This window comes from Dendrobium catenatum, unplaced genomic scaffold (assembly GCF_001605985.2).
Source record: "Dendrobium catenatum unplaced genomic scaffold, ASM160598v2 fragScaff_scaffold_1676, whole genome shotgun sequence".
Taxonomy (NCBI): Eukaryota; Viridiplantae; Streptophyta; class Magnoliopsida; order Asparagales; family Orchidaceae; genus Dendrobium; species Dendrobium catenatum.
In genome coordinates this window covers 747,939-766,948 of record NW_021320138.1, presented here as the reverse complement: position 1 = coordinate 766,948, position 19,010 = coordinate 747,939, and the positions used below count along the sequence as shown (strand labels likewise).

The 19,010-nt window shown below is 37.2% G+C and overlaps 1 protein-coding gene across 1 annotated transcript in view; it reads left to right on the top strand.

The window, feature by feature from the left end:
• Positions 1-19,010, top strand: part of LOC110096804 (AP-1 complex subunit gamma-2) — a 62,725-nt gene that overhangs the window by 34,691 nt on the left and 9,024 nt on the right. Inside the window, exons 7-11 of the mRNA XM_020822903.2 lie at positions 6,432-6,522; positions 7,274-7,437; positions 15,915-15,969; positions 17,056-17,178; positions 17,257-17,352. Of these exons, the coding sequence (XP_020678562.1) occupies positions 6,432-6,522; positions 7,274-7,437; positions 15,915-15,969; positions 17,056-17,178; positions 17,257-17,352 (529 nt within the window). The remainder of the gene's footprint in view (positions 1-6,431; positions 6,523-7,273; positions 7,438-15,914; positions 15,970-17,055; positions 17,179-17,256; positions 17,353-19,010) is intronic.

The following is a 19,010-nucleotide window of genomic DNA, read 5'->3' as shown; positions in this document are numbered from 1 at the left end:
AAACTTTTTCTCTACTCTTACAAAAACACCAAGTAAAAAAAAAAAATTTCTCTCACATTTGTCTTACTTTCTCTCTACCACCCCACCTACACCTCTCTAACAAAGAGCCTCAATCTCTCCCTCTATTATTTGTATTATTATTACTCTTATTAGTAGTAAAAAGAAAGAGAAAAGGAATTCCAAAAAAAAAGAAAGAAAGAAATTGTGTGATTTGATCCTTCGTCGCTTTTGGGCTCTCGAAACCGTCATTGTTTCCTCGCTTGCTAAGGTATAATGCTCCCTAAACTTAAAATAGCAAAATCATGTTGTTGGCGCTTGCGGTGTAACGAGCAGACCACCTATATGTGCTTTTCGTCGCACGGCTGGAGGAAGCTTGTACATGACGCTTGTGGTGAAGTGGGTAGGCCTTGTACGCGCTTTTCATAGCGTGGCGAGAATACTCCTAAGTACTCGTATGCGCTTTCATGCCTGCAAAAAATTTGCGAACTTTTCTGTAAGTACCTCGAAAAACCATTTATGTTTTTCATAGTGTGATGGAATTGAATATATCGGCCAAGGTGTCATCCAACACTGATCATGCATGTTTTTTTGGCATGATGGGCAGGTTTAGACTCCCCAAAATTTCTCTCAAATGGGGGATCTGTCGAGAAGTAGTCGAAATTTTGTCTAAATAATGATTGGACTTATAACTTTTAAAGTAATCTGCACAACTAAAAAAATGCAATGAAAGCAAAGACTTAAATGAATTTATAGGGAATTGGACTTAAATGAACATTTGATTTAAAATTTTAATTGAATTTATGAAACTCAAAAGGCAATAGCAGTGGACTTGTAATTTAAATGATAGCTCGCCTACTGGCGTTAACAAAGGACTTCTAATGAACATATGAATTTGATTACGAGCAAAGATCATTAAACCTAGAATGCACACAATAGCCCGCCTATAAACAAAGACTGAAGACTTGTAATGAATACAACCTGCCTACAGGAAATAACAACAACTTGCAAAGAACACATATACTACCTATAAGCATGAATGAGGGCTTCTCAATGCACACAACAGCCTGTCTGCAGGCAAATACATGAAACCTATAAAACACACTACCATTTGCCTGTGAGTAGGAGCAAAAAACTTATAGTGCATACAACCACTATTCTAGAGACAAAGACAAGTGGCTTGTATCGAACTAATCAGCTCGCCTACGGGTGAGAATAGAGGAACTCGTAGTGGATAGGATAATTGTCCAACAAGCAAGAACACGAGCCCTAGTGTTGATTGAACACACATCCCTTACAAACTATGCTAAATGATAACTTGAAGGAGGCAACATGAACTTAATGAACTAAATGTCTCTCATATCTAAAATGAACGAAGTCTAATGCGCTTTTTAATGCCACCGAATCCGTAACACTCATACAAACATACTTATTTTTAGACTCCAAAGTGAAACATTGCTCACATTTATACATATTGCGCAAATGTTTAAATTTTAAATATTTTTAAAATCTTCCTCATGCTTTAAAATATAATTCCCTAAACTTAATGTGGTGCATCGAGAAGCGTGTCAACTCCTCTAAAAGCTTGCAACAATCTTGGAAAGCTAGCGACAACATTAAGAAGAGTGCCACCGACTTAAGAAGCTAGTCACTATCTTGAGAATCATGCAACAATCCAACGATGTGCACTACATTAAAAAGAATGCAAGCACGCTATTCAAATGCATAAAAAATGTGTGCATGTGCATCACATGACACATAAAAAAGTGTGAACGTTAATTAAAAAAAAATTAATTTTCCTGTATGTGCTCCGACAAACATACAAAATATGTAAACACAAGTATCTGATAATTTTGTGTAGGGTTAAAAGCTCATTCATATAAAATTTTATTTTTAAACTAATCACCTGCGTGTGCTTCTTCTGTTGCTTTGAACTCCTATATTCGAGGTTCGAGAATGCTGCGAGAGTTAAATATTCAAATCCAATATTTAATTTTAAAGTTCACATTTGATGCATACATGTTTTTGTCTATTTTGTTTTAATGTAATTTGAACAATATATAGTTGTGTTTTTAGTTTTTTCTAAGCTATCCTATGATGGTTGGGCTTCCAATGATCATGGTAGGATGTGCTAAGAATACCATTAGTCACATACACTAATTTTCCAGAAGAACCCAAGCACCAAGTTTATGGAATTTCCCATTTGCTTTTCACGGAAAAAACAGCCCAGCTTAAGAAACCGAAGGAGCAACCACAGGAATTAAGGAGGCCGCATTGAACCAAGGCGCCAAAGCCACGGGAGTTCCCCAGGCTCGGAAAACCAGCAGCCGATGAAGGAACCAAGGAGACAATGCTCGGAAATAGCAACCCCACATGAATTCAAGGCACAGAATTCAGCCATTATTTAAAACAAGCCACGGGTTCCCAAGAGACAAGAAGAAAGGGGAAGGAGAAGGGACAAGTCCACCCCAAAATTGAATCCTTCATAATGAGCCACCTTTTGAACATTAATGAGCTACTAAACTTCAGCTCAAACAACTAAGGGAATGAGCTCAACCCCAACTTTCTCCATTTATCACCAAAGGCTCCAAACAACTAACCTGTGAACCAACAGCAGCCAAAGGACCAATCGATCCAGCAAACCAAAGGTCTACCAAGCCCTATGCACAACCTACCATATTCATTGGATGCTTTCCCATCATTAGATAGCTAAAAAAAAGAAAAGAACATAAAATATAATATTGTTCAAATAAAAATAAAATTACAGAAATATTTGATAGTATCAGGTGTTCTCCAATTTGTCTCTTTACTCTAGTTTTGCACGCATCAACATTAGGCCTTTAAAGGATTGTCAAATGAAACGTATCATAAGCTCTTGATTCTTAGCGTTCGTATGATAACTCCCGAGATTAATAATCAAACATGATCCTCTGTTAGCGGACGAACATAGTTGATAAGGTTTAAATAACCAATTATTTAAATACTAGATGATGGTCGTATTGAAAGCTAATATCAACTGGATGTGATTTTATCTTTTAAATGCCTCCTAACATCAATGAAATATATATCTTTTAATGTGACTTTAACGTCACCCCGATGATAACCGTGTTGAAAACTAATATCAACCGGTTAATTTCTAAATTTTATTGAAACTCTAAAGCACCATATCTACCAAAATTTTAATATTTAAAAATTGAAAATAATTATCTGTAACTTAAAGCAAAACTCATACACCCTTCGCAACCATTTGGCGAGGGCAATGAATTTAAGAATAACTTCAGCTCATAAATATCAAATGTACAGTCGAGAATATCATTCAGATTCATTCTCAAATAACTTTTCCTAGCAAGTATGTGACATTTGTCCTCTTATTTGTGGCTTGGTCAAATGACTCTATAAAAGCCCTTAGCTTGGCCAAACGACTCTATGTAGTAAATGGTTATGACTGATATTCTAATAGGTGGCCGTTGCTGCCAACCGCCACCGGCCACCATTGCGGTCGGCCGCCGCCACTAGTCAACAGTATCTGCCACCCACCGCGAGTCGCCACCCTCACAGGCCACCACTATCGCCACCCTTCGCCGGGCGTTGCCTGTCGTCACCTACTGCCGGTCTCCTTTGTCATCGGCCCCACTACCTATCGCTAGTTACCACCCCCGGCCGCCTCCACTTATCATTGGCTGTCGCCACTCGTCGACGGCCACCACCACCGCCATTATTTGGGGACTTTACACTACATTCATGTACTTCATAAAAAAAGCATTCACCTGCATTTACTTTACACTCATCCAACTCTAAAGTATTCTTTTTACACTTTATTCCTTTTACAATGCATTCTTTTTTTAGCCAACCAAACATCCCCTAGATATAGATTACTTCGGGCACAATTAACAATTTTAAAAGGGAATTAAGTGGTTAGGTCAAATCTAGATTCCTTGTTGAATACTTTTCATGCTCCTTTTTTTTCTGCATAACTAGAATATTTTTGGTGTGAATTTTAATCAACTTGTGGTTTGTAATGGTTTTGAGCAATTAGTAATTTATCATTTGGGGTAGATTTCTTTTATTTTTTGGTTTATGTCAGGAGAAGACGGATTCTTTTTCTAGTTAATGGGCTGATTGGTTAGCTGAAGTGTCATGTTGACTCCTCTTGATTATCTATAGACCCATGCATGTATCAACTCCCTCGCTTTTCCCTTTCCTTCATGCTTTTCTTTCTTTCTTCTTTTTTACTTCCTTTTCTTCTCTGATAATAGCATATAGCAGTCTCCAACTGCCTCAACTATACCCTTTAGCTTGCAATAATTCTACGACGTCACAACAACTTCAGGTTTTTGTTTAAGGAATTTGGCGAGATTTGAATGATATATACAGTGGTGGAGCGAGAAATGTTTTCTTGTGGGGTCACAAATTAGATTTTTTTAAATATTCCCTCTTTTTTTTTTTTCATTCATGCTTGAGACCGACATTAACAACTTTAAAAATTATTTTATTTATACTTGTTATTTTAAAAAGATAAAATATAAGATAAAAAAAAAACTTACAATTTATAACATGTACTCTTCATATTTTGAAAGAGTTGATTGATTACTTTATTATCAATACAATAAAATATTTCTTTCTCAATATAAGTGATTAAAATATCATTCATCCATCAATCTCTAATTTTATTTTATATTCAATTTTTTATAATAGGCATAGTATAAAAGACTCTTTCAACTTGTATTACATTTACTGATCTTGAAATAAATTCTAAAATTTTAATTTATCATAATAAAATTTTGATTATAATATTCAAAAGTAATTTATTTTCATATAAAATCAGAGTTATGGGGATGAATAAAAGAATAAAGGTATAACTATAATTCTATTTTAATTAAAAATTATTAATAAAAATAGGAATACTTATATTTTTTTCTTGGGAAGGGGGCTTGGTCCCCCTCAAACCCCCCTTAGCTTCACCCATATATATATATATATATAAGTTTTCCAAGTCCATTGTCCAAGTAACCACCTACACCCCACTGTCTTAGCCACTTGAAAATTCTAGAAATTGCCAGGAAAATCGGGTGCTACAGCACTACTGCAGTACAATAAATGCTACTAAATTATTATTAATAGAAAAGCTTAGGGATTTTGATTAAATACTTAGTAGTTTCATAATATAATATAAATATGATTTTTGTACATGCATCTATAAATAAAGATGATTGAAATGGAACATAGAATTTAGTAAAAAATGAGTTTGTTGAATTTTGGGATGTGTGAAAAATAGGATATAATTTTTGGGAGAAAATCTTATTGTAACTTTCGAAATTTTCAATGTTATAGTTTTTTACTACTTGAAGATATTCCAGTAGAGGTGTGGAAATGCTTAGGTTATACCTTGTTGTATGCTTTGTGCTGATGATATTCTTTTTGTTGATAAGACTAGTGAGGGAGTTGAAGGTAAACTTGAATTATGGAGGTCAACCTTAGAGTCTAAAGGTTTTTGTTTGAAGATCTAAAACTGAATATATGTAGTGTAATTTAGTAGTGATGGATGTAGTTGGGGGATTGTGATTTTGGGGGTTCAAGTGATTAATAAGAGTACAAGTTTTAGATATCTTGGGTCTATTATTCATAGTGATAGCGAATAGATGTGGATATTATTAGTAGAATTCAAGTTGGATGGTTGAATTGGAGGAATGCATCGGGCTTGTTGTGTGATAGAAAAGTCCTCAAGCTTAAGGAAAAATTTTATATGGTGGTGAGACTTGCAATGCTTTATGGTGCAGAATGTTGGCCATTAAAAGAGAAGCATAATATTAAGTTAAGCATTGTAGAGATGAGGATGCTCAGGTGGATGAGTGGCTTTACTCTTAGAGATAGGAAACGAAATGAGCATATATGTGAAAAGGTTTGAGTAGCTCCAGTGGAAGATAAGATTAGAGAGAGTCGCCTTAGATGGTTTGGTCACATTAAACGGAGGCCTTCCGATGATCCGGTTAGGAAAGTTGAGGTATTAGATTTGACTTATGTTTAAAAATGTAGAGGTAGACCTAAAAAGACTTGGTTAGAAAATATTAGAAATGATCTTTCTTTATTTGATTTAGATGAGAATTTGATTTTTAACATGACACAATGGCGAAAAAGGATTCATAATTTTGATATGTGGGTGACACATGAACCTCTTCTATGAATTAAAAGGCATGTGAAAACGCATGCGCAGCTTGCTCAATTGTGAGAGCAGCTGTTATTACCAAACAGCACATTGTATCCAATCAAAACCTATGTTGATATATAGATTAATGAATTTAGTAGCTTTCATTGACATATAAAATGGGCAGTTTTTTCCATTTTTGTTAGAATACATACGGAATGTTTATTTTGTTTCAAATCTTGATCTGATATTCTTTCACGATTCAAATTGGGCTCTCTTATTTCTTTCATAGATATGTTGCACTCAACATGCTGATGAAATCTGTTGTGGTTGATTCTCAAGCAATGCAAAGACACAGAACAACAATTTTAGAGTGTGTTAAGGTATAAGATTATTTAGCTCTTGATTGTTTTTCTTTCTCTAGCTCTTGTTCTTTTGAAAAATATTCACTTTTAAGTGGGAATAAAATTTGCATCCAACATGCTGCTAGTTTTGCCGATATATTCTCGATTCCTGTGGTTGGTTAATTTTTTTAACACTAAATATCTATTTAATGTCGTACAATTCTATTTGACCTGGCTTAGTTAGTGAGTAGTTCTCTTAATATTAATGCTCCGCCTTTTAAAACTGATGTTTCTTCTGATATTCTTTGGCTCTGTGTGGATGCTAACAATTTGATTGAATGGAAATGAAAATGGAGTTGAAAAAAAATCTCAAGTTTATTTTTTCATATTTAATCAACCCATACATTGCTTGTTTTTCATTTCATTTCCATAACTTTCCATCAATACCAACAGAGCCTTAAACTTATTCAAATGAGTTGCAGAAAGTTTCCTGCTTTTGAGCATGGTCTTCTATAAGGGATATTAGTAATACTAAATAAATGCGTTATACTCAGAATATATTGGATAAGTAATTAGAAAACTTAGGCTTGTGTAAGGAGTATGTAGAAATGCATTAATATTTGTGTAGTTCTTTGCATTCGTGTAATTATGCTGTTATAACGCTTGATAATTTGGCTTTAATATCCTTCTATTGCATGGATGAGTTATTTTTAAAAGCTTGCATATATGCTGATGCAAAGGTTCTGCTATTTCAAACTGAGGTTAAAGTTTCTATGTACAACTTCTCTAGGATTCTGATGCTTCAATTAGGAAAAGAGCTCTTGAGCTTGTATGTCTTCTAGTCAATGATACCAATGTGAAGCCTTTGACTAAAGAGCTAATTGACTACTTAGAAGTTAGCGATGAAGAATTCAAAGGGGATCTCACTGAAAAAATTTGCTCTATTGTTGAAAGGTAAGCAGAAGTTCTCTTTGTTGAAAGTAAAAACTTGAACTTAGATCCTGATGCTGCTAGATTTGAGTTTTTTTGTTATTTATTGTTATCGTACATCATTGCTGGAAAGCTATTTATGCATCCGAGTTTTAATTGCTGCACTAACTGTTTGCCATTTTTTTTTCTTGATGTCCTTAAAACTTTAACATGTTATGTAGAATTTGAGGACTATCTTTTAGTAGATTTAAATGTTGTTCATTAACATTAAAGTATGACAAAGAATGCGAATGAGTTTAATTATTGTACTGTAAACAGTAAGAAAATAAAATCTCATGCTAAAGGTATGCAAAGGCGTGAAAATGAAAGATGATAGAAGTAGTCAATAATTTTCTAGGTCAACAATACAATAATGTAAAATGTCCTATGCAAAAGTTTAATCAATTTTGAAATGTCTTTTTTGTTTATCTATTATGGTTTGTACAGTTTATTGCTAAAAACAATGGATGCCATACAAGCCATATATTATTCATGCTTCAGCCCACATCCTATTCACAATCGCACGAGCCATCTCCCTCTCCTTTGCACGCAATCGTTAGAATCTCTAGCAGTGCCCCAATCTTTTTCTAATATTATGTCTCCCAACACCTCCACTTTCTCTCATGATGCTGCTCCAGTTTTTTGTTTGCTCCAATCCCTCGCCCATAACTAGGGGTGTCAAAATTGGGTCATGGGTCGGGTTGAACCTGAAACTGACACAGGACTATTCGGGTTAATCCGAACCCGACCCGTTTTTGCAAACGAGTTAGTTTTTCAGACCCGAACTTGACCTGACCCGTAAGACTACTGCTGCTCTTCCGTTCGCGTGCTTATTCTCTTGTGGCGCGGTAGTGGCCAGGTAGCAGCAGCATCCCGGGCACGCATCAACAGGCATCACGCGGCAGACGACTCGAGCAGGCAACTCAGGTAGACTAGGCAGGCGACACGGGCAAGAAACTCGATGCGATACTAGCAGGTGACTCTGGTAGGCGACGCGGGCACGCGGAAACGCGAGCAAGTGATGCGGGCAATAGGGCAAGTGACGCGGGTAATGCTTGCCACACAACCTATTTCGGGTCATTCTCGGGTTTCCGAGTCAACCCGAACCCTACCCGATTTTTAAAACTGGTCGGTTTGTTGAACCTGAACCCGACCCGTTTCAAAAATGGATTGACCATAATCCGAAATTTTCGAGGTGGATTTTCGGTTCGTGTCAAATATTGACACTCCTACCCATAATGCATATAGATTCCTATGATCAATTTTCGTCTCTTGCATTTCTTTTTTGTAGTACCCCGCAACACCATTTGCCCTCGGTCCTATTCATCTTTCTTAGCTAGGCTTTAGCACCAATATGACTCGAGCTATTTGTTGGCTCAACAAACTCTAGTAGTTGTGCTAGCATACGAATCTCAAGCTAAACAAGCCTAAAAGGCCGAATTTGTATATGAAATTCTTGTTCAGTAAGCCTAAGGCCTAACCATCTCCCTGTTGGCTATGTATGACTAAGAGCTGAACTGATACTTCATTTCACAAGCCCAAGGGACAAGCTCCCTACTCAATTCAAGGTGTAATAGTCAAGTTGGCATAAATATGTGTTGGTTTAACAAACCTGGGTGATAAATGAAGCCACACACATATTGGACTTGAGGTTATATTATCTGAGGTAAAGCTAAGTACATTTGACATTTAGATTCTAGTTTAAAGTTAATATTGTGCTAGAAGGGGTGCAATAAATGTGCCATGCCATATTCGCACACCATATTGATTTGGGGACGATTAATTAAAAAAAAAAAGTGGATGCAATGCAAGCCACATCGCTATTTATGCTTTAGTTAGATGTCCTATCCACGATCATATAAGCCATTTCCCTCTTTTTTGCATGAGCCCATAACATTCCTAGTCATGCCTTGATCTTTTTTTTTTCCCTCTCATCTCCCAATAGTTTTGCTCTCTATGATGCTCCACCTCTCGTTTGATTGAATCCCTAGCCCATAATGCATACACAAAGCCAATGACCAATCTCAATTTCTCCTTCACTCATGTTATAGCACCATCTCCCCCAAGGTTTTCTTGTGCTCTCTGCTTTGCTCTAACACCACATGACTTATACATCCCCAATGTCCTTAACACTTTCTCTATATACTCGATCTCCTATAGCTAATTGTGTTTCGCCCTCGCCTCTCAACTTGACGTCATCGTCGTTGCCTTGCACGTGTAAAGGTATAACCCTTGAAACTAAAAAAAAAAACTCTAAAATTCTGTTAGTAACACTCCATGCTACAAGTGGACCCCCTACGTGCTTTTCATAGTTTGATGGGGGAAAGCTTGTACGCTTTGCCTGCGACACGACTGGTAAACTCTCTGCACGCTTTTTGTAGTGTAACGGGGGAAATTTTAAGTACATGTATCATGTATGCATTTTTCGTAGCATGACAGAAACATTTGTGAGCTTTCAAACAAGCACACAAAGGCCCATATGTGCTTTTTATGGTGCGGTGAGATTGAAGATATCGATTGCGGTGTCACCTGATACTCATCATACATATTTTTCTTAGCATGGAGGGTAGGTCTTTCACTCCCTATAATGCGCCCTAAACAAGGAGGATGCAGGGAGGTTGTCGAATTTGACACTAAAATAGTGAACTTGAAATAAAATTAAAAAATGCTAAAAAATTCAATGATTGCAACTAGGTACTTGAAGACCCATACACACCATGGTTTAAAATTGCGCAATATAAGGCTCGCCTTGAGGCCCGCCTTTGCGCAATTCCAGTAAAAATTGCCTCGATGCTTACGCCTCAAATTTTTTTTATGAGGCTTGTGCCTCAACTTGGTTGAGGCCCGCCTTAATGCTCGCCTTGCCTCACTGGCATGAGGCTTACGCCTCACACTATATATATTAAAACTTACATAAAACTTGAAGTAAATGCCCGACATTGGACTCTATAGGAGAGGAGGAAGGGCAGAGAGCAGGTCATCATAATGATGATTCAAATGAAGAACCCCTTAGTGATGACAATGTTGATGACTTATGAGTTATTATGTGATATGTCATTGCTATTTATTTTTGAAAATTTGAATTATATTTTAATGAAAATAATACTGGGATTTGGGAAAGATAGAATTTTGAGTTGAACTATATTTCATGTTGTCTTATTATTGGGATATTTTGATTTCACTTCATATCTTATGCTTTTTTATGATTTATATTATTCACTCATTTGTATATAAAAAATTTATCATTTTATGTTTACGCAATCTTTTGATTTTGAGGCTTACGCCTCGCCTGACTAATGAAAAACGTCTCAATACTCGAATACGCAATTTTAAACATTGATACACACTTTTTTTAGTGTGATTGGATTGAAGACATTGACTGCAATGCCCCCTGACACCAATCTTGCACGCTTGTTTTAGCATGGTGGGCAAGTTTAACATCTCCCGATATGTGGGAAAGATATAAGGATGTTGTCAAATTTTTTCAGTAAACAAGGGACTCAATACATTTAAAAAATGATAAAAAGTAAATATCAATAAATTTAAATTATTTCAAGCAGGTACCTGAACGCTCGTTACATATTTTTTATAGTGCAATGGGATTGAAGACGCCTGGCACGGTGTCACATGCCATACATATTTTTCTTAACACGATTGCTAAAATTCAGACTAAATACACTCATAGAGAATCAGACCAAAATTTCTAAAATAAAAATCTTACTAAATAAAAGTTTGTGAAAATTTAAAAGACTTACAAAGGACTTGTGATTGAACACATCAACTTGTCTATGGGCAGGGAACCATAACACTTTTAGCGAACATGATACCTGCCTATGAGAAATAATAGAACTTTCTAACACTAACTAAACTCACAAGTTCCATAATGTATAAAAAAATAAGAATATTGTAAAGTGAATGATATATAAAGGACACTACTCGCCTTCAACAAATGCCACCGGATTTGCAACACACTTATAAGTTACAACCGGATAGAAGTACTCTAGGCTTTAAAATATAGTTTTGCGCACTTTCCAATAGAAAATACTCAAGTAAAAATAATCAAAATTTGAATCTTTTAAATCCCGCACATGTTAAAAATGTATATTTCCAAACTGAACCACGCCACCTCTAGAAGTACTCAACAACCACTAGAAGCATACAACAGCTCCAAGAAGCGTGTTATAGCCTTGAAAAGCATACTACCATCATGAGAAGCATGCAATTGTGTCGAAAAATACAAATATTTTAAAATCTAGAAATTTAATACAAATTAAAAGAATGCGAGCATGCAATACAAATACACTGAAATGCATATAAATGATCACATGAGTGCATAAAAAATGTGCCAACATATTGGAAGCATGCATATGTATTGTGCAACTGCATCAAAAAATGTGAAAGTGCATTATGCAAATGCATAAAAAAAGTACCTCAACTTTATTGGAGATAACACAGATTGTAGAGGATCGAAGGTAGATGTAGAGAAGCGGTAAGAGCGGGGTTTCGGGGGGCTTTTACAAAAGTACTTCAACTTCATGGGTGCTAAGGACCCAGATGGTATCATTTCAGCGGGAGGCACCAAAGGAGAAGAGTGGGGGAGTTCGCCCTGGGGCCAATTTCAGGCACCACACTAAGGTAGAGGTGCAGGACAATAAAGTGAAAGATTTATGTTTTTGTTGTGATGAGAAGTATGCATCGGGCCATTGGTGCAAGTATCACACACTCCAGGTACTTCTGGTTTGTGAGGAGGAAGAGACTGACAGTGAGGACCAGGTAGAGGAAGCATAAGAAGGAAGAGAGCATCTACACCTTGATGTGGCAGAAGTGTCCCTAAATTCTGTGGTGAGATTTACTCCAAATCACATCATGAAGGTGAGGGGACAGATCAGGGAGCAAACAATGGTGGTCTTGTTGGATAGTGCCACTCATAACTTCATCTTCAACCAAATCGTGGATCAGTTAGGATTAAAGTTGATGGATATAGGGAGCTTTGGAGTCATGATGAGAACAGGAAAGGTAAAGAGGAGTAGGGGGATATGCATGAAGTTGGTGCTAAAACTCCAGGGTATATAGATAGTGGAGGATTTTCTTCCCATTGATTTGGGAGCACTGATGTGATCTTAGGGATGAAGTGGTTACGAACAATCAGAAAAACGAATGTGGATTGGAAATATCTGACTATGGAGATTTAGGTAGAGGGGAAAAGGTGGTACTGTCGGGAGATGCCAGTCTGTGCAAAACCATGATTTCACTCAAAATTATGGTCAAGGCGATACACGGAGTAGGGCTGGTCTACTTAGTTGAGCTGTATAGCTTAGAGGAATTACGAGACTCAGAGTCGATAAAGGTCCCTGATTGTGTACAACAGCTTCTGCAACAATTTTTCGAGGTCTATCAGCAGCCCTAACGGGTTATCGCCACCCCAGGAGCACGAGCACGCCATTACCTTGAAGGAGGGAGCGTCGCCTATCAGTGTTAGACCATACCGGTACCCACATATTCAGAAGGATGAGACCGAGAAGCTCATCAGAGAGATGCTTGAGGAAGGAATTACCAGACTTAGTGTGAGTCCTTTTTCCAGCCTCATGCTATTAGTAAGAAAGAACGACGGAAGTTGGAAGTTTTGCGTAGATTAGTGACCTATTGCTTATTTCAGTCAGATGCTTACATCCTTGGTAAGACTCAAGTCTGTGTACGAGAGGGAGCTGATGGCTATTGTCTTGGCTATTCAAAAAATGGAGACCCTATTTGTTGGGGAGACATTTCCTTGTCAGAACAGATCAGAGGAGTCTGAAGTATTTGTTGGAACAATGGATGGTCACAAAGGAGCATCAACGGTGGTTATTCAAGTTCCTTGGATATGACTTTGAGATACAACATCGACCGGGATTAGAAAATAAGACAGCATCCGCCTTATCCCGGAAAGGCGAATAGCCTCAATTAGCATCTTTGTTAGTACCCATGATCCTAGATTGGGAAGCTTTGAAATAAGAGAGTGAATATGATGAAGGACTGAGGAAGATCAGATCTGATTTGCTGCAGAACCCGGATTGTCATCCTGGTTACACTTTGAGAGGAGTCCAGCTGCTACATCAAGGGAGATTCGTTTTACCTAGAGGATCGAGTTACATTCCCACGTTGTTACAAGAGTTTCACAACAGTGCAATTGGAGGTCATTTAGGAGCTTAAAAAACCTATAGTCGATTGTCAGCAGAATTATACTGGTTGGGGGTGCGTCATGATGTAGAGGATTGGGTAGCCAGATGTGATGTATGTCAAAGACACAAGTACTTAGCCATGACACCAGCAAGGTAACTACATCCTCTAGCCCTGTCTGAGAGGGTGTGGGAGGAAGTGACAATGGATTTTATTTAGGGGTTGCTGCTTTCAGAGAGATTTTTCTGTGATACTGGTAGAAGTGGATCGTCTGAGCAAGTATGCACACTTCATTCCTCTAAAACACCCTTACATTGCATTCTCTGTAGCTATTTTTTTTATACGAGAGGTGGTACACTTGCATGAATTTCTAGAATCTATTGTGTCAGATAGGGATAAGGTATTCCTTAGCCTCTTTTGGAAGGAGTTGTTTCGTTTGCAGGGGACTGTCCTAAAGAGAAGCACGATATGCCATCCACAGATAGATGGTCAGACAGAAGTGGTCAACATAAGCATAGAGACCTATTTGAGATGCTTTGTATCAGACATGCCGAAGAGTTGGGCAAGGTGGATTGCGTGGGCAGAATATTGGTACAACACCTCGTACCATTCAGCAGCAAAGACCACTTCTTTCAGGATTCTCTATGGGAGAGATCCACCCCATCTGATTCATTATGGGCAGAGCGCTACACCCGTTTTGTGCATCGAGCAATACTTAGAGGAGAGGGACAATGTATTATCTGAGCTAAAGGGACATTTGTTCAGAGCCCAACAAATCATGAAAAATAAGGATGATGAGAACAGAAGGGAAGTAAACTTCTAGCCATGAGATATGGTTTACTTAAAATTGAGGTTCTACAGACAAAAATACTAGCTAGTAGGAATGAGAAATTATCCCTGAGGTACTTTGGGCCTTATGAGGTCATGTAGTGTATTTGAGCAATAGCTTATTGACTGAGGCTACCACCTTCATCAGCTTTGCTCCTAGGCTTTCATGTCTCACAGCTGAGGAAGGCAATAGGAGAGCATACACCATCATCTCTACCCCCGACTTTGACAGAGGTCATGGAGGTCATTTTGGAACCCCTGGAAGTAGCGGGTGTGCGCAAAGGGGAGATAGGGGCACAAGAGGTGCTAATCAAGTGGAAAGATTTGTCAGAGCATGATGCCACGTGGGAGCCATACGAGGCAATCAGGTGACAGTTCCCTACCTTTCATCTTGAGGACAAGGTGCATTTTGGGGAGGGGAGTATTGACATGGGAGAGGGCAATTCACCCCCCATTGTGGGGCCCATTAAACCTATCATTACATTTATGAGAAGAGGAATTAAGAAAGAGATTAATTATGAGATGTTTTCTAATTAAAAAGGGATGATTTATGGGCTGATTTGAAGGAGATATTTACGAATTAAAAAGGACAAATTTTGGTGTTGATTTGGGGGTTCAATTGGAGGAGTTATTTTCTAATTAGATAGAGAGCTAATTTGGGGGCTAATTTGAGGGGAAATTGGGGGAGGGCTATTTTGGAATTTGTTGTTTTATTGTTTGCTATAAATAGTAGGATTTATGCTAGATTTGTAGGCAGAAATTTGTTTTGACTGCTATAGTTCTCTTGTGTGAGAGATCCTAGCAGCGTCTAGGGTTTGGGAGAGAAAGTCCTCTTGAAAAATGTCCATTGTATCTTGCTTTGTTTGTATTTGATTTTCTATCAATAAAAATCTGTTTTTGTGTTGAATCTCTTGGAATTTGTTGATGTTTTTTATACCAAGGTTCATTAGTAGCTCACAACAGTAAAAAGCCAAAGCTGCAACTTAGGTAAATTTGATTTAGAAGAAAATTATGAGGCATATGTAAAGTCAAGTTTTTAACAGTTTTTCAATGAAAATTACTTTTCTTTTTATTGTACATGGTCATTCTTAGCCATTTAATAGATATTCTCTGAGCAGCAAGAGGCTCATATTTAAATTACAGGCATTCTGTCCTATAAAAATGATGTGAGGATAAAAAAAGTACTTGAAATCATGGTTAAAACTTGGTGGGCGTTGATTTTTCAGACTTCCACACCAACCCACCATCAATGAACCTATTGACGTAGATGTATGATTCTGCTCCTATAAGTTGCTCATGGCAGCTTCAATTTGTTATCTATAAAAGATATTTGCATTTTTATTAGGCAACCTCTATTAAGTTATAAAATAGTTACCTTGTTGATGGAGACCTAACTTAAGATTGCATTAATAGTATCTGAGTTATACATATTTAATTACATGTATGACCAAAATTTAATTTATTTCTGCACTTGACAGATTTTCATCTGAAAAGTTATGGTATATTGATCAGATGCTGAAGATCTTATCCGAGGTACTGATTGCTACAGTTGCATGAAGGTTTCTTTTCTCTTATTGATGTAAAGAAAGCTATAATTCTTAATCCATTTTCTTTACAGCTAGATTTCTTGTAATCAGTTTTTGGTGTTATTATTTGCATGTTTTTGGTCAAAAGTGCATACATTTTGTCACTCAGTATTGTTTTTTTTTTTGGCGACAAGGAGTTGGACGTGGAACTTTTACTATGGACCGTTGAATTATAATCATCTTAATACTTCTCTTCTATGGCTGGGTGTGTGTTTCATCATATTGTTTATTATTTTTTGTATTAACCTATATTTCAGTTGTGCATATGTGGATACCTGCATGAACATAGTTTACTTCAATTTGTGTTTGGACAGATTGTCTTCTGTTATAAGGCTCTTCATCTCTGTAAACAACTCAAGGTGAATTCAGAGATTAGAACAACTGAGGGATATATTTTTTATTAATCAAATTATTTATTAGGCTTCTTCAAGTACAATCTTAAAAATTGCATGTGCACCAAGGATTCAAATTCAATATATTGTTGTCTGTTGTGTCTGGCACGCAGCAAATTTAAATGTTCCACTGGGTTTGAAATTAAAATTGCAAATTAGCTATGCATGTGAAGGGGTAAACTCTTTTTTGCGGACCTTCTTTTTTTGACGTACTTGCAGCTTCCATCTAATTTATGTTGCAAGTAAATTCCTTTCTTACTAGTTTTAAGCACTGGCGTTGGATACTTTGTTGGCTTCCCGTTTGCTCTTTGTTAACATGTGGCATAGTAAAGTGGTAGAGCACTTCATAAGATATAAGATTGGCCTTTCAGGCCTTTTGTGATTCTGCGGTCATCCATGCTGTTTAGTAACTTTTTTTTTTTTAGCTTTAGATGTTTTATATTTCATGTTTAAATGCCCTTCAAAATGCAAAATGTTTTAAACCAAACCCAAGAAAATTATATTTTTAATAAATCTTCAATTGATGCACTTGAGGTCTTCGTCACATAAGCTCATGATAGAATGGTTCCTTTGAGCTCTTTTTATTTTTGGAGTAGCATTTGATTGAACTTTATAGTTAATCATAATTTGTGTGATGCAAGGCTGGGAATCATGTAAAAGATGAAGTTTGGCATTCGCTTATAGTTGTTATAAGCAATGCTGCTGATCTTCAAGGATATACTGTGAGGTCGCTATATAAGGCTTTTCAAACTTCTTCTTTACAGGTGGGATATTTTAATGATCATGCTCAATGTCGAACTTGGTTTCCATTGTTTTATCCTGCTTCTTTAATTCTTTTGTAGGTTGGTTTAGTACGGGTCGCACTATGGTGCATTGGGGAATATGGTGAAATGCTAGTAAATGGAGCTGGCATGCTTGCAGCGGAGGAACCTGTAACTGTGAGTTACATTATACTTGGCTTTCAATTTATGTTTTTCCCCGGTTTAGTTTTTGCTATTAATACTCATTTTTCCTTTCAAACATTCTGGGTCAGGCTGCCTCCGATAAAAGGCTTGTTTAGTTATTTTCCTAACGTACAATTACTCTAGCTCAGCTCATGGAAGAATTGAATGGTGAATAACTTTTTAAGAATTTGAAGTTTAAATAAATTTCATTTTTCTATCATAATAAAGACTTGTTGTTGTTGTAGTATCTTATGCAACTTCAAATCATCACCCTTTTGGAAGGAAACTTCATGGATTCCATTGTGAATTTCCCTCTAACCATTCAAGTTCTCTTTTGAAGTTGACTTACAGGTGTCACATTTTCCTGTTTCTATTGTCTGTCTCACCCTTGTTAGCTCATTTGTCATGTATCTTAGTTATTCAGCTTTCACTTTTAAATGGAAAAACCCTTGACTACGAGTTTCATTCCTACATTTTGGGTGTTTTTGTCGAAATGCTTGCAGTGAAGGCTACAACAGCAGTTATACCAATCTTTATTAAGTCGATCAAGAAAGTCTCAGTTTGTTTCTTTTAATTTTATCGTGAAAAAGAAAGGGGAAACTGTATGATTGTAAATGTTTAGCTATGGTGAATTGCAATTTGGTGGGGAAAGCAAAGTAAACAAATTGACTAGCGATAATGTTTAGCAATATTATTTTTGGTTTTATCAAGTCAAGTTGCCCACAACCTCATATGCTCATGGCTCCCGATTCTTGTGTGGTGAAGGCACGTCTCACAAGAGGCAGTGAGGCAAACCATTTTCTCTGCTCACTATATCGTTCACTTCCTTTCGGTCAAAACAGTAGATAGAACCCTAATATATATGCATATATATGGCCATTTCTCCTCTTTGGAGGAGAATTGCATTCTCTTAATTTTGTGTTGAAATAAAAAATAAAAAAATAAAAATAGAAAGATGGGCATTGCATCTTTTTACAAACAGGTACCACCCTTTGGCGTTAAGAAATGAACAACAAAAACAACAACATCAAACCTTTGTCCCACTATGTGGGGTCGGCTACATGAATTCTATTTCGCCATTGTGCCATGTTAAACGTCAAATTCTCATTTAAATCTAATAAAGAAAGATCATTTCTAATATTTTCTAACGAAGTCTTTTTAGGTCTACCTCTACCTTTCTTAACATAAGTCAAATCTAATACCTCAACTTTCCTAACCGGGTCATCAGAAAGCCTCCATTTAATGTGACCAAACCATCTAGGCGACTGTGGGCTTCGAAAATTCGGCCCCGGCCTCCACTCGCTTTTCTTATTCGGCGAGGGAGTTTTAACGAACTAAGTTCCGGGGTAAATTTTGGAAGGCAGATGGGTTTGTAGATAAGACCCGAAGGGGAGAAGGTTTCCTCGACAGCAAGCGAGCTCTCTTCTGTTGTTTCAGATCAAACTGTCGTAACTTCCAAACCAAAGGGAAGGGAATGTCGTCGAGCGTAGCCGGACAGCAGGGAGGAGTCGGAGAATGTAGCGCCCAAGGGAGAAAGGTAACTTCACAGCCTGCGAGCTCCTGCTCGATGCTTCCGATCAAACTGTCGCAGCTTCCGATCCGTCCAGGAAGAAGAGAGAGCGGGAGATGTCGGGGTGAGAGAAAGAGCAGGC